The 26,424-nt window shown below is 48.9% G+C and overlaps 1 protein-coding gene across 3 annotated transcripts in view; it reads right to left on the bottom strand.

The window, feature by feature from the left end:
- The window catches only part of MLLT1 (MLLT1 super elongation complex subunit), a 64,265-nt gene that overhangs the window by 31,574 nt on the left and 6,267 nt on the right, over window positions 1-26,424 (bottom strand). For all 3 annotated transcript variants that reach the window (XM_081076147.1, XM_081076148.1, XM_081076149.1), the window contains exons 2-3: window positions 23,596-23,776; window positions 15,732-15,814 (exon numbers count right to left, since the gene is read on the bottom strand). In XM_081076147.1, coding sequence (XP_080932273.1) covers window positions 15,732-15,814; window positions 23,596-23,776 — 264 coding nt within the window. The remainder of the gene's footprint in view (window positions 1-15,731; window positions 15,815-23,595; window positions 23,777-26,424) is intronic.

Raw genomic sequence — 26,424 nt, 5'->3', positions numbered from 1 at the left:
GGGGGTGCAGCATGGGCAGCTCCTCCACCCGCCAACGCCAACGGGGGTGAGGGCAAAGGGAGGAAACAATGGCAACCCAAGAAGAGGTGTGCTGAATGGGGGGGGAGAGTGGAAATCTGGGTTCCCTGCTTAATCACTCAAGACAAGCGAGTTTCATTTTAAACTAAGGACGGGTGGGAAAAGCCCACCCAGGCCCCACATAAGCCAGTTTTCGCAGCCCAGGCCACTTCCACTCTAAGTGTGGGCAGGGGCGGAAGATTCAGTGGCCCTGGGACCTCGACAGCATGTCACTGGGCCTTCCATACCCTACACGGCTGTCTCCCCCGAGCCAAACACAAGTCTGCCAGGATGTGTCCAAGAAGATTCCTCTGAGGGCTTAAGGTTCGGAAACCACCGTTTTAAAAAACCCTGTCCATAAAAAAAATTCACGTGAACTTCCTAATAAAATTTACCAAAATGCCCTTTCTGGAACTTTCAGATAGCAGCCTTTGAGTAAAGCCATGGGAAGTCAGTGATGGTTGGGGCTCCCTGCCCAATAACAGCTTGTTGTGGGACCAGGAGGGATGTCTAATATTGGCGGCAAATAACCAAAGTAAACTTCGTATTTTATCTTTTGTGAAAATTGGGCTGTCTCTTAAAGTCAGAGTGCATACTTGATGTGTTTCTTTCTCCTCCCAATAAAGTGTGTTATTAAATTGACAGTGCCTCTCTAAATGAAGTACAGACTAGAGGAAACTGGGTCAAGGTCAGTTGCAGGGTATGTTTTTGTGCCCCAAATGACGGAGCTGCCGGTCTGATACCAAAATGTGCCCAGGCCAGCGTTCATACCCTAACAAACACCCACAGAGCACAGGCAGATATGAGAAACGAGAGAGCAGGTTTCTTTAAACTCGCGTCTCCATCCTACACCTGATTCTCTCCTCTCCTCTCAGTGTCACCAACCACAACAAGCCAGAAACTCAGAACTAAGGGGCATGCAGCTTTAATCTGAAAAATAAAGAATTAGATCAGCTCCCTGCACCTGCTCACCCCAAGACCAAGCCCTCCCCCCCCCGCCCCCCCCCGCAGCCCTCCTCCTCAGGTACCGACCCTGCTTCCTAACAGAACTCAGACAAGTATTTCCTGTTTGGCAGCCACTGAATTACTTCCTGGAAAGGCTGCTTCGCACCGTGACCGTGACCGTGCTACCACAAAACAATCTAGGACGGGCAGAAGACGGCGACTCGCTGGGGATTCTGAAGGAGCGGCCAGAGACCTTAGGCCCAAAGAGGTAGAGGAGCCCACAGAGGTCAGAGGGATCGCCCCTTCGTGGAGGGTCTAGCAGCACGTCCCTGCGCCACACACAGGCCAGGAGGCCCTTTTATAAAGCAAGTGTGATCACATCATTCTTCCCCAGCATAACCCTCCGAGGGCTCCCCAACATGCTGGGATGAGTGGCCCTGCCCACCTCACCTGGCTACCCCAGCCTCCCTTCTAAACCCAGATGTCCTGACACTCCGCAGCTTTCGCTGGGAAGGGGGGGTCTCCCGTCCTCTCTGCCCAGCTGCCTCTTCCCCACCCACAAGTCTCTGAGTAAAGCTCGCTTCCTAAGGGAAACCTGCCAGACAGCACCCCCAGCCCTCTGTAACTGGGTGGCAGTGCTACACTGGCCGCCCCCACGGCGCTTCCGCGCACGATGCCTTCTTCTGATGCAGCCACTTCACTGCCGTGTGATTCGCATCTCTCGCCCCTGTCGCTCTGGCCGCTCCACAGGACGTGAGACCGTGTCCACTTGGGTCCCAGTGTGTCCTAGACTCAGTAAATCCCTGCTTCGTGAATCAATCAATGAAACTGCAACAAAAAACAGAGGAAAAGCAATTCCTCCTCCTCGTTGGAAATACACACATCTTTCTAAAAACAACAAACCCTCAACTGCAAAGACTCAGTGACGGTGGGATCCCCTACTCCCCTATCGGCAATTTCCTTCTGCCTCTTCAAACGGGTTTGGTGCCAACTGCCAGTGGGTGGCAAGAGGAAACTCATGGGTCTGGGGTGCGAGAAAGAGTTTTTAGATACAACACCAAAAGCACAATCCATAAAAGAATAAACAGTGATAAACTGGGTTACCAAAATTCAAAACTTTTGCTGGGCAAAAGATACAGTTGAGAAAACAAAAAGACAAGCCACAGACCTGGGCAGAATATTTGCAAATCATATACGGGATAAACCACTTGTATCCAAATTATATACAGAATTATTTAAACTTAACAGTAAGAAAACAATTACCCCAATTTTTTAAAAAAAGGCAAAAATTCTGAAAAGATACTTCACCAAAGAAAATACATGAATTGCAAAAAACACGAAAAGATGCTCAGTGCCATCAGCCGTCAGGGAAACGCACATCAACACCTCATGACACGACTTCACGCCCACCAGCATGGCTATAGTCAGACAGAAAGTGGTGTTGGCGAGCACGTTGAGAAATCGGAACCCTCCTGCACAGCTGGTGGGAATGGAAAACGGTGCCAACGCTGTGGAAAACAGTCTGGAGGTTCTTTAAAAAGTTAATCACAGCATTACCAAAAGACCCAGCAATTCCACTCCTAGGTGTATGCCAAAGAGAAATGAAAACACATATCCACAGAAAAAAACGTGTACGCAAAATAGCTAATAGCAGAAAACAACCCAAATACCCATCAACTGAACAGACACAATATGGTCCATCCACACAAAGGAATATTACTCAGCCATAAAAAGAAGTGAAGCACTGACACTCGCTACAGTGTGGATGGACCTTGAACACATCACACTGAATAAAACAAGCCAGTCCCAAAAGGTCACATAGGATGTGACTCCGTTCATACAAAATGTTGAGAACAGGCAAGTCCACGGAGACAGGAAGTAGATTAGTGCTTGCCCAGGGCTGGGGGAGGGGGTGGGGAGTGACTGCTAATGGGGACAGGGTCTCTTTTCAGGGTGACGAAAATGTTCTAGAATTAGTAGTGATAGTTGTACAACTCTGAGCATACTAAAAACTAACGAAATGTACACTTTAAATGGATGAATTACATGGCGTATAAATTATATCCCAATAAAGCTATTTTTTAAAAGAGAGTGATCACTACACACCCATCAGCAAGACAGACAGAAAACAACCGACCTTCTCAAGTGCTGGCGAGAACGCAGAGCCACAGGAACCCTCATCTGCTGCTGGGAATGGTCAAAGGGGTACAGCCACTTTAGACAAGTGTCACGCAGTTTCTTGTGAAGGTAAACATGCGAGCCTGTCCCAAAGACCCAGCAGTCCCACACCTGGTGTTTACCCAGGTGAACTGAAAACGTACGTACACACAAAAACCTGTGTGCAAACGTTTAGGGCAACTTTCCTCGTACCCTGGAACGCACCCAGGTGTCCCTGCACCAGTGAATGGACAAACAGCAGCACTACACAATCATGAGGAACGAATTCTTCATTCACGCCAATGACACGGATGCGTCTTAAGTACGTCTTGCTAAGGAAGAGAAACCAGACACAAAGGCCGCATGCTGTGTGAGTCTATTTATATGACATTCTGGAAAAGGCACAACTACAGCGATGGAAAACAGCTGAGTGGTTTCTAGAGCCCGAGGGTGGCGGTTAGAGCTGGCTTCAAAGGGACAGCAGAAAGGGGCATGGGGCATGGGACAGTTCTGTGTGGAACCGTCATGGTGCGAGCGTGACTCCACACACGTCAAAACCCAGAGTGAATTTCACTGAACACAAATGAAAATAAGAACAATAATAATAACCAGATGGGCTGGGGCAGGGGACCCGAGATGGGGTGCAGACTGTGACTAATGCATCTAATGATACTACAAATGTATGACATGACCACGCTGACACAGATGGATGAAGAGAGTGTCACAATAGCTTAGTCAAGCAAGGTTCTAACTGGACACTGGTAGGCCAAAGACAAGAAGAATGACATCCAGACACTGTACTCTGGCTGGCAAACTTACTTCTCACAGGAGTACTGGTAGCAGTCCTGAAACTACCTTCCAGGTAGACTAGGGTTAAACCAATAAGCAAATATATTGTAAATAATGAGAGCCAGGTTTCTTCCTTCAGAGAAAGAACTTAAAACAAGCAACAGAGCTCGAATGAACTGAGTGGTGCTGGATGGCAGTTGGAGGCATGAGTATGAACTGATGTTTATTTTAATATACAGACAGATAAATACAGAAATAAACATGGGAGTGGGGGTCAGTATGCATGCACACATTTCCCAGCTCTGTCAAATGAGGGGCTAACCGCAATGCCATCCCAGGAGCAATGAACACACTTCGCTACCAGATCTTGGCTTTTAAATACCATTCTCCAATAAAAGGGACCAGTGCTCCTTGGAGAAATGGCTGTTTCTAGGGCTGGGGCAGAGGAAAACCAAGATGAGCCTGGAGTACTTTGGGTGCCCAAAAACCCATGGGAACACGATGAAAAGGCACAGGGGCCAACCTGTGGAAGTTCCCGCCCACCACAGGAGCACAATTTGAACAAAATAAATAACAGCAGGACTGGATTATAACCCAAAGGAAAAAAAAAAAACCAAATGTCCATGAATGCATATTGATATAAATAAATGACTGAACACCAGTTAAATAAATGGGGTAGAAGGGACAATCCTTCCTTCCAGGAAAATCCCAATTAGTAAATGTAGAAGGAATGAAGGAAATAGAAATCACCACCAAACACCGCTGATGGATGAATGCTAAAACTAGTGGATAAAACATGAAAAAGAAACAAGAGATCTGTATAGTTTCAAAGCATCTGCCCCCAAAAGGACATTAGCTACAATGGTGACTTTAAGTATGTCCCCTGAGATGTGGAACTTACTTTCTCCCCCCCTTGAGAGTGGGCTGCCCTTGAGTGACTCACTTCCGAGTATAGAAAGGGTCAGACAGTAACTTTACAGAGGAGCGACCTGGCAGACAGCACCTCAGCCTGGGGTCAAGGTTAACGTCCCCAGGAATATCAAGTCCGCCCTACCGTGATATGACAAGGGGGACTTTTAATCTCTGTGGTTGTCGTTCCAAAATTTACAACCCCAGTCTAATCGTGAGAAAATACAGACAAACCCAAAGTGGGGGGCATTCTATAAAATGCCTGACTGGCACATTTCAAAAACTCCACGGCCATGAAAGAAAGACAAGGGAGGTGAAAGAGCCATGAGAGCCAGTAGCAACGGAGGGTCCTGGAGTGGATTCTAGAACAGAAAACCAACATTAGCAGGAAACGGGGAAATCCAAGGAACATGTGTTGGCAGCAAGCGTATGCTGATTTCTTCATTTTGATCACGTGCTGTGGTCAGGTAAGGTGTTAGGTTTGGGGAAGCAGGGTGTGAAGTATAAGGGAACTCTGTACGATCTATGCAACTCTTCTCTGTTTGTAAAATTATTGCAAAATTCAAAGTTAAAAAGCCCACACTCAGTTGAGTTACTAGAAGATCTTTATACACATTTGGAGCAACTTGGGTCTGTGAATCTACATCTCTCTTTGACTCTGAATTTTGTGGAACCTAAGCACACATCGAGTCTTTCTGATAAAACCTAGTGGCGAAACTGAGATGTGCAATACCATTACAAAGACTTAGTATGAAAAAAAGAATGTAAAATAGCTGGGTAATTTTAAAATACTGATCACATATTGAAATGATAATATTTTGATATTTTGGGTTAAATAAGTTACATTATTAAAATTAGTTTCCCTGTTTCTTTTGGCCTTTTTTAATGTGGCTACTAAAAAATTTTAAATTGCATGGGTGGCTTGCATATTTCTAGTGGGCAGCCCAGGTGCAACAGGTAATTCACTGATTGGAACAAGACAGGCTTCAAATACCACTGGCCAATTCCAGGACAGTGAGCAGGTATAAAGGGAGCATGTCAGCAAGACTCCATTCACTTGATCAGTCCTAGGACACCTAGGAACCAATTTACGCGTCCAGGACACATGGCCTGTCCTAGGGCAACAACAGCATGCTCTCCCAGGCCACAGCCCACGCCCAGTTCACTTTCCAAAGGAACAACTCAGCCACAACATACAGAAGCTTCTGGGTCGACAAGTGCTCAGAGGACAACAACCTGGCTCTCCCTCGATGAGCTCGAGCTCCCAACTCAAAGAAGTGCACGTCACACGTTCATCCTGCCCAGCAACGTGCTTTACTGTCAGAACTGAAAAACGGGCACCTATCTAGAACTCATAAGGAACTCTTACCACTCAACAACAGAAAGAGAAACTATGCAACTCAAACATGGGCGAAGGACTGGAACAGACATGTCTTCAAAGAAGACATACACGTGACCAACAGGCATGAAAAGATGCTCGGCACCATTAGTCACTAGGAAATGCAAATCAAAACCACAGTGAGATACCATTTCATACGCCCAGTAAGATGGCTATAATTTAAAAAATGAGTATAAATAGGAAATAACATGTGTTGGCAAAGATGTGGAAAAATGGAACCTTCATAACACTGCTGGTAGGAATGTAAAACGGTTCTGCCATTGTGCAAAACAGTCTGGCGGTCCCTCAAATAGTTAAGCATAGAATTACCATATGACACAGCAGTTCCACTCCTAGGTATATATATGTATATATACCCAAAGGAACTGAAAGTGGCTCTCAAACATGTATATGTGTGTTCACAGCGGCAGGTGATTCACAACGGCCAAATGTGGAAACAGCCCAAGTGTCCATCAGTAGATGAATGGAAAGGCAAACTGATATAGGCACAGCGGAATATTATTCAGCCATGAAAAAGAATGAAGTTTTGATACATGCCACAACATAGATGAACTCATAAACAGTTAAACTAAGTGAAAGAAGCCAGACAAAAAAGGTCACATGAGGAACAATTGCTTAATGGGTACAAGATTTCCTTTTGGGGTGAAGAAAATGTTTGACCCAGACAGAGGTGGTCAGAGGTGCAACATTGTGGATGCATTAAATGCCACTGAATCGTTCACTTAAAAATGATTACTTTTAATTTCACTAAAAAAAAAAGAAAAAAATGATTAATTTTATGTTATGTTTATTTCACCTCAATTTTTAAAAGGTGGGGGTACACTTACACACTAGTTATGTCATAACATTTCCCGACAGACAATAGATGCCCCCTCTAGACTCAATCTGGTTCATCCATTTAGTCATTCGTTCAACAAATATTTACCAAGTACCATATTTGTGCTAACGGCCAGTACATACAGAACAAAACTGATAGGCCCTGCCCTGGAGATCTCACATTCTAGTGGTAGAGCAGACATTAGACGAGTAAACACATGTTCATTTAAGTACTATGGAAAAGGAGAGAAAGTTCACCAGGAGGAAGAATAGAAAAGAAGACCAAATTCAGATGGAAGATCAGAGCAGATCACTCTGGGCTCTCCCATGTCGTGACCGTGAACCTTGAGCAGGTTAACTTCTCTAATCTTTCATTTTCCCACCTGTAAAATGGGTTCCAATTTCTCCCACCCCTTTGTGGAGCTGTGTGAGGATTATGGGAACTATTGTGTAAAATGCCTAACACAGCCCCTGGCCTACGTTGAATTAAACAGTTTTTTCCTAAGTTTAAAATTATCTGAGGGATCGCAATATTAAAAAAGAATCCAAAAAAAAAATCACGTGATCATCTCAATAAATGCAGAGAAAACATCTGACAAAATTCAACAGCCTTTCATGATAAAAACACTCAACAAACTAGAAACAGAAGAAAACTACCTCAACATAATAAAAGCCACATATGAAAAACCCACAGCAACATTACACTCAATGGTGAAAAACTAAAAGCTTTTCCTCGAAGATCAGGAACAAGGCAAGAATGCCCACTCTCACCACTTCTACACAACACAATACTGGAAGTCTTCGCTAGTACATTAGGCAAGAAAAAAGAAAATAAAAAAGGCAAGCAAATTGGAAAGGAGGAAATAAAATTATCTCTGTCCACAGATGATATGCTCTTATATGTAGAAAACCCTAAGAGTACACACACACAGTTAGAACTAATAAACAAGTTAGCAAACTTGCAGGATACAGAATTAACACACACAAAAAGTCAGTTCCATTTTTATACACTAACAATGAACAATGTGAAAAAATTAAGAAAACAATTCTTTCACAATAGCACTGAAAAAAATAAAATACTTAGGAATTAACTAAACCAAGGAGATAAAAGATTTGTAAAAGGAAAACTACAAAATGCTGCTGAAATTAAAGAAGACATAAGTGGAAAAATATCCCATGTTCATGGATTGGAAAACTTCAGATTGTTTAAATGTCAATACTATGCAAAGTGACCTATAGACTCAATGCAATCTCTATCAAAATCCCCATGACATTTTCTGCAGAAATAGAAAAACCTATCCTAAAATTCATACGGAATCTCAAGGATCTCAAGTAGCCAAAATAATTCTGAAAAAAGTTGGAAGACTCACACTTCCTGATTTCAAAACTTACTATAAAGCGATGGTAATTGAAACACTGTAGTACTGGCATAAAGCCCGACATGGAGACTATAAAGCCCCCAAATAAATCCTCATATACATGGTCAAATGATTCTCAACAAGGGTGCCAAGACCATTCGATGGGGAAAGAACAGTCAGCTCAACAAATGGTGCTGGGAAACTGGACATCCACATCTAAAAGACTGAAGTTCAACCCTTACCTAACGCCATATCTAAAAATTTACTCAAAATGGACCAAATACCTAAATGTAAGAGCTGAAACTCTTAGAAGGAGACATAGGGCAAAAGCTTCACGACACTGAATTTGGTAATGATTTCCTGGATATGATACCGGCAAGGCACAGGTAAGAAAATGAAAATAGACAAATTGGACTTCATGAAAATGGAAAACTTTTATGCATCAAAGGACATGATCAACAGAGTGAAAAAGCAACTGACAAAATGGGAAAAAACATTTACAAATCATATATCTGATAAGGGATTAATATCTAGACTATATAGAGAACGCCTAAAATTCAACAACCAAAAAACCAAACAACCCAATTCAAAACCAGGCAAAGGACTCAAACAGGTATTTCTCCAAAGAAGACACACAAATGCCCAATGAGCACACGAAAAGACGTGAACCAATCATTGGAGAAATGCAAATCAAAACCAGGAGATATCATCTCACACCCACTATTATGGATAGCATCAAAAAATGAGAAAACACGTGTTGAAGCATGTGGAGAAACTGGACTCCTTGTGCACAGTAACAATGAAAAATAGGACAGCTGCTGTGGAAAACAGCCTGGTGGTTCCTCAAAAAATTAAAAATAGATTTCCCATACTATCCAGCAATTGCACTATTCGGTATATACTCAAAAGAATTGAAAGCAGGGTCTCAAAGAGATATTTAAATACCCATGTTCATAGCAGCATTATTCACAGCATCTAAAATGTGGAAGCAACCCAAGTGCGGACGGGGGACCCGTGTGGTCCATGCACACAGCAGAATATTACTCCGTAGGAAGCAGTGACGCGCTGCCATACGCTACAGCATGGATGGGCCTCCATACCACAAGGATAGCTGTAACAAAAGACAGGACAATGACAAGTACTGCAGAGGACGTGGAGAAATCGGACCCCTCGTGAGCTGCTGGTGGGAAAACAAACTGGGCGGCTGCTGTGGAACACAGTTCAGCAGCTCCTCCAAAAGCTAAACACGAATCACCATAAGACCCAGCAATTCCACGCCTAGGTAGCCATCCAAGGAAATGAAAACTGGTCCTCAAACATGTCCACGTACACGCACGTTCACAGAAATGACCAAAATGCATCCAACAGATGGAGAGGTGAACAACTCCTGGTAAGTGGATCTCCATTATTCGGGGGAGCCATGCTTACAAATTCACCTTTACACTAGAACTTATTTATAACCCAAACCAGCACTCGTGGTTTTCACACTCATTCACAGACACGCATCGTGGTGAAAACTCTGAGCTGCCTAACGTGCTCAGTGCCAGCTGATGTCGAACAAAGCGACGCACTGCCTCCTTATTTCCGCTCAGACAGTAAACAGTGTCTTCCTCGTATAGTGAGTGCCTGCTTTTTGCATTTTTGTGCTTTTTGTTGGAGATTCTGCTGTTGGAAATGGCCCCAAGCATAGCGCTGCAGTGCTGTGTAGAGGGCCTGTGAGGCGCCTTCCAGAGAAAACAGTTTTCAGATAAGCGTGGTTCGGGCATGAGTTACAGCACTGCTGGCTTGTGAATCCAATTTTAATGAATCAACAGCGTATGTTAGCCACAGCCCAGGTTGTGTACTGATCAGCAGCGGAAAGCATCATGGCCCGAGGCTGGCGGGAACCGAGCCCTCTCTTCCCCCTCGGGGCAATGCCCACGGTGACAGGACATCCCCAGTACGAGGAACGAGAACGAACTGTTTGTACCACAGCATTACTCAGCCACGGAAAGAAGAGACGCACTGACACACACGGATGGCCCTGGGAAGCCTACACTAAGTGAAAGAACAGGCACGAGAGGACACAGTGGGTTACTCCTTTTATAGGAAATGTCTAGCATAGGCCAATGCATAGAACAGAAAGCAAGCTAGAGGTTGCAGAAGGTGGGGGTGGGGGGAATGGGGAAATAAACAATTTGAACTAGAGAGGCAGCGGCTGCACATCGTGAATGCACTAAATGCCAATGAATTGTGCACTTAAAACAGTTAATTGTATGTTGAATCAATTTCACCTCATCAATCATTTTTATTAATTGTGGTCTCATAGAAAGATATTTGGTCTTTGTCCCCATTTGGTCCCACACATCTCCTAAAACCCTTGGAATTTCCTGAGTGACGGATGACAGGAGTATCTTTTATTCTAATGAGGTAATTTGGTGGGTCCCCACATAGCTTTGGCATGGGGCTGGTCCCACAAAGACCAAGCTTTAAATAGAAGCTTGGAACTTTCAGCCCCACTTTCAACCTCCAGGGAGGGGAGAGGGGCTGGCCACTGCGTCAATCACTAATGGCCAATGAGCTGACTGGGTTCGCCTACATAGTGAAGCCTCCACAGAAACCCCAAACAACGCGGTTTGGAGAACTTCCGAGCAGTTGAACAGGTGGAGGTGCTGGGCGGGAGCACCAGGAAACGGTACACGCCTGCCCCCCACCTTGCCCCATGCAGGCATCTCTTCCACCCAGCTGTTCCTGAGTTGTATCCCCTATAACCAGTGAGTAACAATAAGTAAAATGTTTATCAGAACTTTGTGAGCTGTTCTAGCAAATTAGGGAACCTGAGGAGAGGGTCATGGAAACCCCTCATTTATAGAAGTGGGGGCAGTCCTGTGGCGCTGAGCCCTTCACCTGTGGGATCTGCGATAACTCCAGGCAGATCGTATCAGAACGGAATGAACTGCTGGGCACTCCGCGACGTCTGGAGAATCAGAAAGTTGGAGAAGTCGTATTAGGAAAGGCCATTTGGTATGTTTGGTTTCAGAAAGGAAAAAAAAACCCTCTCATTTGGCGTCAGCAGTGACACTGAGTAAAAAACAGCTCAACGATGCACAAATACTACTTTTGTAATCAGACACAGCCCACCCCCCCACCCCATTTTTTTTACTGGGGGGGGGAAGGAGTCGTTTATCTGTAAAAGAGCATCCTGCCAACAGGTCAAACAGAAGGCGGCCTCAGATAAGTTCTAGTGCCAAACACCACATAAAACAGAATTTCTTCATTTCAAAGACAATGTCATATTTAGGGTCAAGCGCAGCTCAAAACACCCCTCGTCACACAAGAAAACGTCCGGTGTCTAAGAAAGTGTCTTTTCTGCTCTGGTTGTACATCCACCCCATGTACCAGAGAAGCCAAAATCGTCTTTCTTCGCCTGTGAAACCTCGACCTCTGGGCCTGAAGTATCCGAGGCTGCGTGGCCCCTCACCTCTTACCCAGATTGACTGGAAAGAGGCATCCCCACCTCAGCAGCAACAGGAACAACACACACTTATGGAATGCCTCATCTGTGCTGGTGCTGGGCCCGGGGCTTTAGCGTCCACCTCTCCGTGAGTCTCCAAACAGCCCGGAGAAGCAGACACAACAAGGAAGTCCATCTATGGACAGAGCGACTGAGGCCCGGAGAAGTAATCCGAGCAGTCACTTCCCCCTCCGCTTCCTACCTCACAAATCCACTGGGCCTACCTGCAGCGGAGGGGGAAGTCATGGCAGAAAACCAAATGCAACCCTTGCCTGTGCCCGGGGAGGAAAGCTGCAGCGGGTCCATTCCTGGTGACCCTGTTTCCCGCCCTATTGCAAACCCGTATCGGCTGCTTTCAATGAACCGCCACTCACTTCTCCACAACTGGCTGATCTTTACAAAACTTCTAAGCAGGGGCCCACATTTAGACAACATTTGCAGAACACAACACATAAAATCACCGTCCATGTCACCCAGACAGCAGCAAAAGCCAGAACTCGTGAGCAGCTGTTGTTCCAGCTCGAGCCTGTCTAGGGTGTGCACACAGGAAGGAGCACATGCTCTGCTGGTTCTAATCCCAGCAAGCACCCTTACTGGGTGGCCTTGAGCACACGACTGAGCACCCAGGAGCGCCTTCGCCCACACACCATGGACATGACCCTCCTCTGGGGCCTGTCTGGAGGCTGAGGACCCACAGAACCTGTGACGGCACTTGTACCCCAGGCCCTTCCAGTGGTGGCCTCACCTCCCACAGACGCTCAGTGCAGGCCCCCCTTCCAGCTCTGAGAGTAAAACCAGCACCAGGAGCAGAAGACTCCAGCGACCAGGGAAAGAGCACAGCGCCCCGCGTTTGTCCTGAGCGAGAGAACACGCTGCAGCTCTGAGCACGGGCTCACGACGGCACTCTGGCCCCTGCCACACAGCCTCTGTGGGAACTGGTTACACAAGTACCCCATGGAACATGACCGTGTTTTGTTACGGAAAAGCCAGCCATCCTCCAAAAGCATTCATATGAAAACACGTTCTGAAATGTGAAAAACCTACTACACCTACAGTGGGAAAATTTTCCTGTAGTCAATTATATCTCAAGAAACAGGACCAGAATAAAACCCCTTAACATAACACCAGTTGCTGCCATGACGGCGGGGTGTTCACAGGGGTGAAGCGCACTCATGCTCCCTCTAAAGGGGCACCTGGGGCAGTGGTGACAGCTGGGGAAAGCACCTCACGGCCTTGCCAAGGAACTAGGCCATTAAAGGAGCACAGGGTCCTGCACTGCCTGCGAAAGTCACACACAGGCACAGGCACACCCTGAACCCCCACACCCCAAGTAGGCAAGTCCGGAAGTCCTGAACTCGCACACAGGGATTCAGGACACGCAGAGACAGGCCCTGTCAGCCCTCTCAAGGCCCCACAGGGGCACGAGTCCTATGGTCAGAGAGTCGCCCGTTCCCTTCCCTACCAGGGCCAGGACCCGGCAGAGCCTCAGGGACTCCGTGCCGGCACGGCCCTGAAGTCTGGGCGCAAGGCCCAGGTCAGCATGCTCAGGTAAGCGCTGAGAGGTGCTGCCCCAAGGAGCCGCCACTTCCCTACGTGCCCTTTAGAGCAAGTACCTGTGCAGCTCACCACCATCCCCCTGAGAGGTCTGAGGCACTAACGGAGGCCGCAGAGGCCACCACGGGGAAAGGCCCAAGCTGAGGCCCAGGCACCAAGCACCCCTGCTTCTCCCCAACCTGGAGACCAGCACAGATCCCCTGAGCCAGGAGAGAGAGCGCTAAGACCCACTGGCCACCTCTGTGTTACTGTCCGGCCTCAGCGTGGTGCTCCCGCCACCTGGGTAAGCTGGAGCCTCCAGGAAGACCCTGGGGACAGCGGGAAGTTCAGTGGGCACCACCCCAGGGAGGGAGAGGAAGGTCTGCATGTCAGGGACCAGACACGTCTCGAAACATAAAAGCTCGCTCACCCGTGGAATCCAAAACCACTTCTGAACCTCAGAAGAATTTATTCGAAACCCAGAGATGAGCTTCACTGGCCACAAGGATTCCGTGACCACTGCCCAGCCCCTAGAATATCAGTGCACAGGGCGACTGGTGCCTTCTGCAGAGGGGCTGTCTCCCCGACCGCCCAAGGGGCCACTTTCACCATCTCCTCTCCACAGGTTCCGCACAGGGAGCTGGACAGGCTGGGACAGCTGCCCGGACAGTCCCCAGCATGGGTCCCTGGACCGCTCCACTCCCCGCCTCCTTCTCCACTCTCCCCAGGCGCAGAGGTGGCCCTGGCCTGGCCTTCCTAAGCAGGCAGTGGGAAGACTGCCCCCCACAGGGCAGTGTCTCCCCTGCTGAAAGGACGGACAGAGCCTTTGCCTGTGCACACAGGCTGGGCTCCGCTCTAAAGGTCACCAGGACCCTCAGGCCTCAGTTCCATGAAAGCCTCAGGTGATCCAGGCTTCTGAGAACTAGGCTCCCGGAGGCCCTAGAGCCAAATCCCGCTGCGTGGCACCTGCTGAAATGTCACTCAGCTCCCAGTGTGGCAGCACACCTGAGCTCTATTCCCAGAGGTCCTTGACACCAGGTGGTCTGGGGCGGAGTCAGGTGTAAACGAGGGACTCATTAAGTGAGTGGTGGCATCTGCAGGCCCCAGGGAGATCTCCTTCCTGAAAGACAGCAGAGCTGCCTGTAGCCAGTCTAACTGCACTTGTGAAAAAGCACCCACCATGGCCAAGCCACCTCTAAGCCAGTAAAGGTCACCATGGCCTGTTGGTGGCGCCTGTGAGAAGGAGCAGAGGCAGGCTACCAAGAAGGCATTTTTACTTTAATTAGGCTTAACAAAAAAAAGAGAAAAGCTATGATCTCAATGTGTTCCCCCAAAATTCCCATGTTGAAATCCTAAGTCCCAAAGGCAACGGTGTTAGGAGGTGGGCCTTTGGGAGGTGATTACGCCCTGAGGGTGGGGCCCCCGTGAATGGGATCAGTGCCCTTGTAAGAGACCCCAGAGATGTCTCGCCCCTTCGTCCGTGCTAGGACACAGCAAGGACTCGGTTACGGGAAGGGGGGCTGGCACCTTGACCTTGGCCTTCCAGCCTCCAGAACTGTAAGCAATACATTTCCGTTGTTTATGAGCCACCTAGTCTGTGGTGTTTTGTTATGCAGCCCGAATGGACTAAGACAATAGAAATCCGTATATATTCACTGTAAATGTTTAGAAAATATACATGGAGGAAAAATAAAAGACCACTTGTAATCCTACCATCAGATCATCCATTAATATTTTTAATATATACAGTAATTCCTTTGTCCTAGAAATAGTACACATATAACTTGCTTTTTCATTCATTATTAAAAACTTTGCCCCACACCAGGTCATCAGAGATTCTACTCGGAAGACGCGCCATCAATTTATCTCACCCATCACTTACTGTGGGGCATTTCGGGAATTTCCAGATCTGCACTCCTCCTCATGGCCCAGGGACTAACCCTCGAGGACCAGCCACGGAATCGGGCCCTGTCACAGCATGTCGACGCTGACAGGGACCCTGCATACTTTCAGGACCACCGACCAGGGTGTGTGTCGGGTGATCCCCGGAGAGGCCACACCCACTCCCACTCCCACCTGCCGTCACAGCGTAGCGTGCCCATTTTCCTGGCCCCCACCTTCCATGGGAGAGGTAGACGCAACACTTGGCCCACCAAGGCTCTAGCACAGACGTCTCTGCCACCAGTGATCCCAGCATTCCATCACCGTGCGTCACCGGTTCTACTTCCTCTTTGGTGAACTGTGCGTCCTTCCTGTTGCTACTCAAGAATCCTACCTTGTTTTTGAAGTACACCTCGATGGGCATGATGAAACCAGCATAACCCGACTCCTCCACTTTGTAGGGGGGCTCCTTGCACACTAAAAAGAAAGGGAAAATGCCTCCGTCAGCTTCCTGCCTGTTCAAAAGCCCAGCCAGCAGTAGCAGGAAGACCGCCACCCTCTGCTCCTGCTCTCTGGGACTCCCTGAGCTCACAGGAGCACAGCTTTCCCGGACGCCAACTCCCCACGTGAGCACTGAATCCTGTGCTGAATTCCATGCAAAGGGGTCACAGGGAATCAAAGGAGCAGAGCAGGAGAAAGGAGACCCCAACACGCCATGGTGGGACAGCTATCAGGAAGGGACAGGAGACTAGCTAAGGCAGAGCAGCCACTGGCTGCTCAAGTTCAACCAATTCAGAGCAGTGCGTGTGGGCGGGGCCAGACCCCGTGGGCGCGGTCTCCCAGGAGGTCTCCCACTGCAGCGCCCACCTCCTTCCACCACTCCCTCAAACACGTGGACTAATAATCCCAGGAGACGGAGATGGCCTGGTCTCAGCTGGAACTCTCTCCTGGGTCCATTTTAGCACCTAACGAAAGCGTTCCCAAGCGACACTAACAGACTGATGATTAACCCAGTGATTAAAAAAAAGTTGAAACTAAGAACAGCAAAGTACAGGTGAAATAACCTTCCGCAATCCCACCCTCCAAAACGCAACGTCTACGTTCTGACACACAACACTTCCATTACGTCAGTAACGTAAAAATACTGTTTGCCCACTTTGAAGGAAAAATCAGAACAGGAATCCTCCCTGACCTCCTCCCCACCCTCTCCAGAGGCAGCCACCATTGAGACAAGAAAAATCCTGCCAATTGTTCAAATCTTAATGCACATATGTCTCTCCCAGTCAGATAATTAAGGGGGTCAGAAATTGCTGAAAAACAGTCCATGGAACATAATGAAACGTGACTTTTTAAAATTAAAACACTATAAGATTCTTCTTTAAAAATAACCTTTTCAGCTCTCAAAAATCTCATCAAATATCATCTATCTCAAATATCTCGTATCTCATCTATCCAAACAAAACTGCCAGGCGGGGCAGCGCTGGCTGGACAGCATTGTGTGGGCCCCAGGGTACAAACCCCAGGGGAGCAGGGGAGGGCCATGGCTCAGGCTTGGGGAACCCCCTTGCCCCACAGATAGGAGCTGTCATGGGGGACCTCGGCCCCAAATCTCTATTCCAGCCAATCTCCTGCTCCTCGGACATCCTTCCCGGGAGCTGGATGGGCCCCTCGGAGGCAGCCCATCCCAAACCACCTCCTCAGCCCTCCTAAACCTGCACCTCTCCCAGGGTCCCAGCTCGGGACCTAGGCCACCCACCACTCTCCCAAGAACTAAGGACACCAACTCCTCCCTGCCACAGCTCACCTGTCCCCAAGCACTACCAGGTCCACCTCCAAACTGCCCTGGAATGCACCCCACTGCCCGGCCCCGTGGCTCTCGTGTGCCCAGAGCCTCGCTGGCTGTCCTGCCTCAGGCTCACTCCTGGGCATCTTCTGCACGGGCAGCAGGAAGGACAGCTCTGAACTGCACACCTGACTGTGTCCCCTGGTGGCTCCTGACTGCCCTCAGGACCAACTTCGAGCCCCCCCAGGGCTCCCGCAGGGCGCTGCACCCCCTCCAGCCTCATCCCTCACCAGCCTGAGCTCAGGTCCTAAGATCCAGGCTCAATGAACCTCTCAGATCACAGGTCACCTCCTCCTGGACCCTGCTCGGAACATCCCCATTTCCAGGTCACAGCCCCCTCCGTAGGTCTCCAGCACCTTGTGTCCTTCAGTCACAGGACGCCAGTACTTACTCGGGCCATCTTTCTCAGCTCTCTATCAGCTCCGTCTCAGTCAAGGTCACATCCCCAGCACGAGACCTTTCAAAAACATTCACTGAGTATCTGTCCAATACTGCTGAGCGGTCACATGCCACACCTCCCTCAGGTCCTCCACCAAGTGAGGGGATGGACCAGGAGCAGGAAGTAGCATGGCCTTGGAGGCCGGTCATGGCCCAGCTCTCCCGGAGCCCCTCACTCCTGTCTGAACAGACCACGGAGGAAGTGGGGTCTCTCCAGCTGCAGGAAAGCTGCCTGCCTGGTGCTCTGCCCCCCCCCCACCCTGCAGTTGGCCTCTGCGCCCGAGTCTAGCACAGAGCCGGGCACCTGGCAGACACAAGAAAGTTTGTTGAATTCATCTGAATCCAGGATGGAACATGGAAGAGGAGCAGACAGGAAGGGTGGCCCGTCCTCACTGCAAAATCCCCCACAGAGGAGGGCCATCTGAGAGGCCTGTGGACTTGCCCCTAACTCTGCCTCCCCTGCCCATGTCCTCCCCACCCACCCCCAGCCTAAATCCCAAGAGCCATCAAGGCCCGAGTCAAGGCCAACCTCCTAGCAGTGACAGACCTGGCTTCCCTTGGCCTCTGACCACCAGGTCACTTTTTTCCCCCACTGAGGGAAGTTATCTTTCCAAGAGTACATACAGGTCACACCTGATCTCCAAGTCGCTACCAGACTACAAACCCTTTGAAGGAAGAGATCTGCTGTGTGTTTCTCAACCTCTCTCCAAAGGCCTATCACGTGACAGGCACTCCAAGGCTAAAAAACGTCTATCCGTTTAGAGATGGGAAGAAAGGACCACAGAGTACAGGCTTCCAAACCCACACAGGAGACCAAGTGGATGCCCTGGCCTGCCATCCCACCTGAGAGCCCACAGAAACCAAAGCGAGGCAAACACGATAGGAAATAAAGCCAGGAGAGTAACGGGGGAGGGAGGTGATGTGAGCAGTGGAGAAATTTCTGGAAGGCAAAAAGTGAATGAGAGCGTGCTGGGCAAGGAAACAGGAAAAGGAAGCTGCAGCCCAGAACATGCCATGGGGCGCTGCAAGGCAGGCAAGAGCCCAGCTGGTGCCAGAACCCTGAAAGGCCAGGGGTGTGGCATCTACGGGCTCAGTGGAGGGCAGAAGAGAATCGGGAAGAAGAGAGGGAGTGACTGCTAATGCTGGGCAAGAAGCTTGCTTATTTGTGGGGTGATGAAAATGTTCTAGAATCAGAGTGGTGACGGCTGCACAACTTAATGAATACACTAAAAATACTGTATTGTACGCATGAAAAGGGTGAGTTTTATCATGTGTGACTTCTATCTCAGTAAAACAGTTATTAAACAAACAAACAAACAAACAAACAAACGGAGAGGCTGTATTTGAACAACAGCCCTGGGATTCCTGCTGCCACCAACCACCACTCCCACCCCCAACCCCAGGCACAAGAATTTTCAAGCTTCCCTCTGGGAAAATCCAGGTGGTTCCATGTCTCGGGAGAAGAGGCAACTGTCTGGAGGAAGCTAAAGCCTACAATATGAAAGCTGGACCCAGAGTAAAACCCTCCTCATTTAGGAAATTGGGAGGCCCATCGCCCTAGCCAGAAGCCTATTGGTTAAAAACCCATCCTGACCCAAACAGCACTCAATAAGAGTTCCCACCTGCAGGAAAGAGCCCAAGGAAACAGGAATCATTAAAGACCACAAGAGAACTTGGGAAAAAGACAAAACAAAAAGGAAACTGGAGTCACTGTCCTTAAATTCAAGATATGATCAACAAATAAAAACAAGATACTTTCAGAAAGGAAAATGAGAGAATAAGGAAGGACTCTTCGGTATTACAAATACAGTACTTAACAATTTTTTAATTCAGTGCAAAGACTGGAAAATAAAGCCAACGAAATGTCCCAGAATGTAGAGCCAAAAGACTTTTGTTTTATAAAGGTGAGACATGAAGAAACAATTCAGCAGATGAAACGAATGCTAATAGCGGCTCGTATTTATGCGCCAGGCACTGGTGTCAGCACTTGATACATATTCATTCATTTAATCCTTAGAACCAACCCAGAGGCAGATAAGCATGTTCCCACTTTACAGATGCAAGGTTTAGACATAGAGAAGTCAAGTAATAAGCATCCGAGAAAGAGAAAACAGAGATAATAAACAGATGGAAAGAACCTGTCAAAGAAATAGAAGAAAACTTTCCAGAGCTAAATGGAGGACACCAAGCACCCAACACAAGGAACACAGTCAAAAAAAGACCCCAGAAACAATATCCTAAAAAAACATCATTAAAAATATCCTAAATGTCTCTAGAGGGGGAAAAAAAAAAGCTCATCTGCAATGGAACGAGAACTCAGACTTCTCTGAAAACAAAGCAGCAAATTCTTTCACAGCACTAAGTGATCGTAATTCTCAAACTAGAATATTATGCCCAACCAAACTATCATTCCAGTATGAGAACAGAACAATGGTACTTTCAAATAAATACTAGGTACCAAAAGGGTTCATTTACCACACACCTTTCTTGGGAAATTTCCTAAATAATTAATTTCTTGGGACAATACTTGAGAAATTACTTCAGAAAAACAAGAAAAAAAAAACCAAAACATAGGGTAACAAATCCCCCCAGGAGAAGGCACCTCCTGGGTTGATAGCTAAGGAGGTAGCCTCAAGAGGAGTCAGTCCTGATTAGAGAAAAAGATAAAAACAAGAGAACCAGAATGAAATATGCAGGGGGCAGAAATCCAATGTCTAAATGAAATCATTGAGGATGGAGAAAAAAGGGAAGGTACGATGAACACACAATGCAATAAGGGGAAAAGGAGAAGCAAAAGACATTCACAAAGTCAGGGCACAAACATGAAGCAAAGTACACAAGGCTAAATTTTAACCGAGAATGGTAATAACCCATCTGACCTTGATGTGACCTTGAGTGTCCTTTGAGTGGCCCTGAGGTCACAGAGAGGATGAATGAAATCCTGGCATCCTAACCAGCCCGACAGTAAACAGAGACAATAAAGTCAATACCACTTACTGGTTTCCAACTTTTAGTCAATTTCTGACCGGGGAGTGGAAGTGTCAGTTTTAGTTCAACAACCTTAACAATGTCAAGTGTAGCTCACAAAAGGAGGGGTGAAAGGTTCAAGGAAAGACAGGGTTGCTCATGTCCTTTCAGCACCAATGATATAGCAGCAAACTATAGCAAGACCCAAATCTCTCACTTGAAGGAGGTGGGGAGATGAACAAGATAAGTAAATAACACGTATATATACATATGTGTGTATGTTAAGATGGTGCGAAGAAGAAAAATAAAACAGAAAAAAAGGCTTAGAAGCATGAGGCTGTTTAGGTGTTTTGAGCAAAGGAACTGTGAGCTAGACCTGGGGGCTGGAGGACTTCCTAAAAACAGGGTGACAGGGAGCCTTTGTGGGGGATCCAAAAAGTAAGGAGGCTTGCTCATCATTCAAAGCCATAAAGACAATCGTCACAAAGACGAATCACTTAACTATAGAACGTTTAGGACAGACAGTGGATAAAGGGGGTTGTGCTTTAGTATAATGTCTAGCCTTTCATGCTGGCAAGTTAATCTTTTTTTTTTTAATTTGAAAAATCAAGAACTAAGAAGCAAATTCGCTCCCACTAATTTAAGGTGTTAAGGAAGGACATAATCCAGAAAGGGCCAGAAAGATTGCCCCTGGGGTAGTCTGACCAATGATGAGACAGGACATGGAAACTTCCCACCCAGTACATTTCTGTTGGATTTGTTATGTGCATATATTTGATTTTAAAGATTCTTTTCAAGGACGTAATGTATAATTTCAGAGGCAGGAGTCCTGGAAGAAACTCATTCATTCTTTAACCTGATCCATTCTTCATTGACAACGACAAAGTGTAACCCAACTGAGCTTTGTTCAACACAACAAATAGCTAACCTGCCATTTACTATTTGATACATCTTGGGCAAACTTTGCACCAAGTACCATTCAAATATACTAACATAAACTCCGCCCACAAACTGACACGTGAAGAAAGCAGGCCTCACTCACCACCCATTTCTCAGGTCCTTAGAGCTCCGAGACTGTGCCTGTGCTGCGTCCACGAGACCACAAGTAGGTTACTGGGTCTCTCGGAACCTGTTTCTGTATCTACCTGGCAGGGCTTCTGCGAGGTCCCATGTCACAGGGCTGTCATGAGCACAGCACACAGAACAGCAAGTATGGGACAAATGTAGACTGCTAGGAGTGTTACTTCTAGTCGCTGCCTGGTTACTGACCCTGTGGGGACGAAGACGAAATCAACAGAGTAAAGGTGAATGGAAATCATCATGCTGGGCCCATGCAGCAAGAAGGGAACAGGATAAGTGACGGAGATGGTGAAGGAACCAGAGGGGAAGCTGCCAGAGAAACAAGGAGGGCCCAGCCCAAGAGAAAGACAGCCACAGCTTCTACTCTGCGAGGTATCAAAAAATACCTGAATGAACGGGCATGTCCAGTGCCAACAAAAACAGGCAGCGCTACCAGACCCCTTGGCCCCACGTGCAGACCCCTGCTTTACAGCTCAGGCAGCTTACCTGGCCCCGTTGAGCCTGCTCCCCCATCAGCAAAGAAGGGTTGTGCGGAGAATAGAGACACTGCAGGAAGTGCTTGTAAGGGGCGTGTGTACTATTGTCACTCACTATTATAGACATCCGCTGTTGTCAGTAACCCTATCTGCTCTCCTTCAAGAGGCTCGGGAGGAAAGAAGGAAGGAAAAGGAGAGAAGGGGAAGACTCACAAAGGAGAAATGAGGGAAAGGAACAGCTGGAAGCTGACGGAAGAAACCAGAAGAAAAAGAAATAACTGCCATGCCACTAGGAATCTCAAGTTGCCTTCCCTCTGAACCAAAAGTTCCTGCTTCAGTAACATGGCCCACTCACTTCCCCACTAGGCTGTAAGCCATTTGCTGGCCCAGGCCCCAGGGGGTCCCACAAGGTGCTGCTGCTTGTGCCGGAGGCCATCCATCTGGCTACGGCTCAGCCCCCGGTGCCCCTGAAGCCTGTACTGCTGGCAGAGCGGTCAGCAGCCCAGCAGGAACTTCGCGCCTTTATCTACATACCCATTCAAGAAATATTTAATGGCGTCAACTACCCATCTCAAATGTTAACTCCTCCTAGCAACTCCAGTTTCATCTTTCTATTGATGTTATCAGTAAGGTACATTGCATTGCGTAACACACACACACACACACACACACACACACACACACACACACACACACACACACACACGATCCCTGTGACGTGCCAGGCTTCATATTGGGGACTCAATGGTGAGAAGGACATGGCCCTCACAGAGCTCACAAGACGGCCACCAACTTTGTTCCCAAATTCCCCGTCCAATTTCCCAGGAAGTGGTTCTCTAATGCCCATAAACTGGGTGAGTTCCTCTCTCTCAACCCAGTCAGACTGCCAGGTCACAGGAAATCAAGATCTTTGTGGAAAATGTGAGTGAGGCACTTGTGCTTATCAAACGTCAGTCTGAGGGGTGACACAGAGGGAAGACGTAAGAAACAAGACAGTGGTGAAACGAGTGACTTTTAGAAAAGCTTTTTGCCCCAAATATCATGAGTTCTTAAAATGGCATCTCTCATCAAACGTAGGCCCAATAAGCGATTTCCTGATTACTCACCACGTAGGTGTACATCACCCTTCCCACCCCCTGGCCACTGACTACATTCTCTGGAGGCTTCTCAGAGCCTGAGTCTAAATAATGACATGAGACACAGTCACCAGCCCCTGTGGGTTTTCCCTGCGATGAACCGGACAGCTGCAGGAGAAGCAGAAGGGAGGGAGCGGGACCTTCATAGGATCAGAGAAGGGCCGCATCCTGGCCGGACAACTTCTCACCAGCATGCTGAGGGGTGCCAGCCAGAAGTTCACAACGTGGGCCCCCCAGGAAGAAAGTGATTATCAAATGGGTAGTGTCAAAGGTACTGAGCCCTGCCGGGCTGCCCAACTGGGAGGACGGGTCACTCACCACGCTTGGGCTTGGGGAAGCTGTCGTGCAGCCGGAAGACCACCTTCTCCACGAAGTGCTGGATTTCACATTGCTCGGGGCCGCGGACGAACACCATCCAATCGTGCGTGAACCCCTCCGTGGTGGGCTTCTTGCGCAGTTGGGCCCGGTGTCCCAGCTCTAACTTGACCTGGACAGTGCACTGGTGGGAGAAAGAGGCAGGCACAGGGTCAGCACAGAGCCCAAAGGAGGGACTGCCAGCTGTCCAGCCTCGTCACCTTCCCAGCACGGTCAGCACTGGCCACGGCAAATTGAAACCCTGTTGCTGAGGACCGTGGCTTGAGGACCCTGTTGAGCAGGACCGTGGCTTCCGAACTCCCCTGCAGCAGGCCCTGTGCCCATGCTTTGTGTGTCTCCTGTCCCCAGCTCACCCGGGCCAGGCCAGGCCCCAAGTCTCCTCTCTATCCTCCCCCTCGGCCTCTCGGCCCGCCTCAGAGCCTGAGCACCTGGGGCTCCTTCTGTCTCAGGTACTCTGCCCTAGGCCTTCTCATGGCAGGCTTCTTCCCGTCACTGAGGTCTTGGCTGGACCGTCACCTCCTCAGGGAAGCCTTCTCTAACCATCCAATATGGAAGTGCCCCCCACCACATCATCTGTCTTCTTAGCATTTTTCACTATCAGAACTCATCTTGCTAGTGGTTCATCTGCTCTGTTCTAACATCGACTCATCAGGAGTGGCTCCTTCCAGAGCTGGACTCCCAGCAAACTCATCCACGACGCAACAGTGCAACCTGGAGTGCATTTATCCCCTCGTACAGACGAGGAGCCCAAGGCTTCCAGAGTGAGCTGTCAATGGCCCACGACAGGGGGTTAAGCTGGGAGGGAGCAGGGCCCAGACTCCAACCCAGGTGTGTCCCCCAAGGGCCTGCTCCCATAGCCACTCTGCCAGCTTGCCTCCCTGCTCACGCCACCCATATTCCTTGATTAAAGCATTTTTCCTTCTCCTTCATCCTACAGAATGCCTCCTAGAGAACAGACACCCTCAAGGTCACCTTAATCATCCGCACAAAAACTGGCTGCTTGAAAAGTAGAAAGGTGAGAACAGAGGAGCGAGCACAAAGCCAGCTGGGGACCGATCCCAGGGGGACCTGCAGCCCCGAGTCACGCTCCCCGCATCACACACACACGTCTGACGCTCTGCCCTGAAATGAGGCAGCTCGCGCCAGTTCCACTCCACTGGACGCAAAGCCCCAAAACTTCAAAGCACTGGCAACACCCAGGGGGCCAAAACAGCCGGCCAGGGAACCTACTGTAAACAGCCACTGTCCTGGGTAAGGTCCTCCCCCGACTTCCAACAGATCCAGCTTGACACCTAGTATCAACTACAAGAATGATACAAAGAAAGGCCAAGCGGACACTTGTTCCTAAGTGCTGAGATAACCGGGAGCAGTTGTGGGTGGTGAGGATGCCTCCCTTCCCAAAGGTCGCTGCCCCGTGCTGGGCTCCCCAGCCCTCCCTCGACGGAACCGCCACCCCAGGTCCAGACCAGAGCTCGCCCACTCTGTGCTTTCCACCCTCTTTCTCACCCGACCCACTGACTGCGTGTGTCCCTATGGCCATCCCTCCGGACCCTCCTCTTCTCTGTGCTTCAGTACGCTGCTCGGTCCCTGCCACCAGTGTCCTCCTTCCCTCTGCCCTCCCTCATGCTGCTCAGTCACTGCGATGAAAGCAGGGCACACAGATTTTATCTCTTGCCGTTTCACAGCTTTCCATGTCTCGCCACGCCCTCAGAATAAAGTCCAAACACCTCAGCACACCACCTGTCTCCCACCTCTGTTTCCTCAAGTCTGAGATGCTCATTATTTTTCACTTTTTAACCCTTTTGAGGTGGGAGTGTATCTTGTAGTTCACGTGTAAGTTTCCTGTGTGGAGGGTACCACCAACGTGTGCGCATGCACAAAGAAGCTTCCCTAGGCAGACGGCGGGCCTGAGAGGTTCAGAGCTGAGGAAGCACAGGAAACGCACACAGCTCCACGCCAGCTCAGCTGGACACCAGCCATACCGAAACACACCGGGAGTGCCCACTGCTGTCTGCCTGCGTGCCTTCCAGCCCCAGCCTGCGGGGCCCTGCTCTCCTTTCTCTGCTGATCGAATTCCACCCGTCCCTTAAGCCTCAGCTTAAGTGCTACTTTCTCCAGAGCCCTTTCCAGTCACCACACTGGACATCAACCTGCCTCTCGGTCTCCACAGCAATCTGTGTACTAATATCTCCATGGAGCCCACTTCATCCTGCCACTGTTCTCTGCTGCCTCCCCAGGGGCTGTGTCTCCATTGTCCTTGCAAACTCTATCTTGGAACCAGAGTACATGAGGTATCAACAATGCTCGATGAGTCAAACCAGAGGACTTTGCTAGGTCAACAAGTTCTAAGTGGTGTTTTCCAAGAGAAAGAACCAATAAGGACGGCAATGAGCACAGCGTGGCCCGACGTATGGAGAGCTGATGGGAGCGCTGGAGACCTGGGAAACTGTGAAAACTGGGCAGGAGTTCCCCCGCCCAGGACAGTCCCCCTGGGGCTCCTGGGAAAAGAGCAGGGACTTGCTGGGGCTCGGTGCCCTGGAGGGAGGGGCAGGCCCCGCAGGGAGGGAGCGTTTAGATTCAACACAACAGAAATGACAGCCAATTGTAAGCAGAGGATGGACGCGAGGCCACAGTACACGAGTAAAAGGGCTCAGGCAGTCTGTGCAGTCTGGGCTGAAGGCAGAAAAAGACAAACAAGCAAGCAAGGCTGCACGGAGGCAACCAGAGGGTACGGCTGGAAGAGGAGACTGAGTCGAGTCTGAAATGGGGGAA

This window comes from Rhinolophus hipposideros, assembly GCF_964194185.1.
Source record: "Rhinolophus hipposideros genome assembly, chromosome: 16".
Lineage (NCBI taxonomy): Eukaryota > Metazoa > Chordata > Mammalia > Chiroptera > Rhinolophidae > Rhinolophus > Rhinolophus hipposideros.
This window is presented reverse-complemented; position numbering and strand designations above follow the sequence as displayed.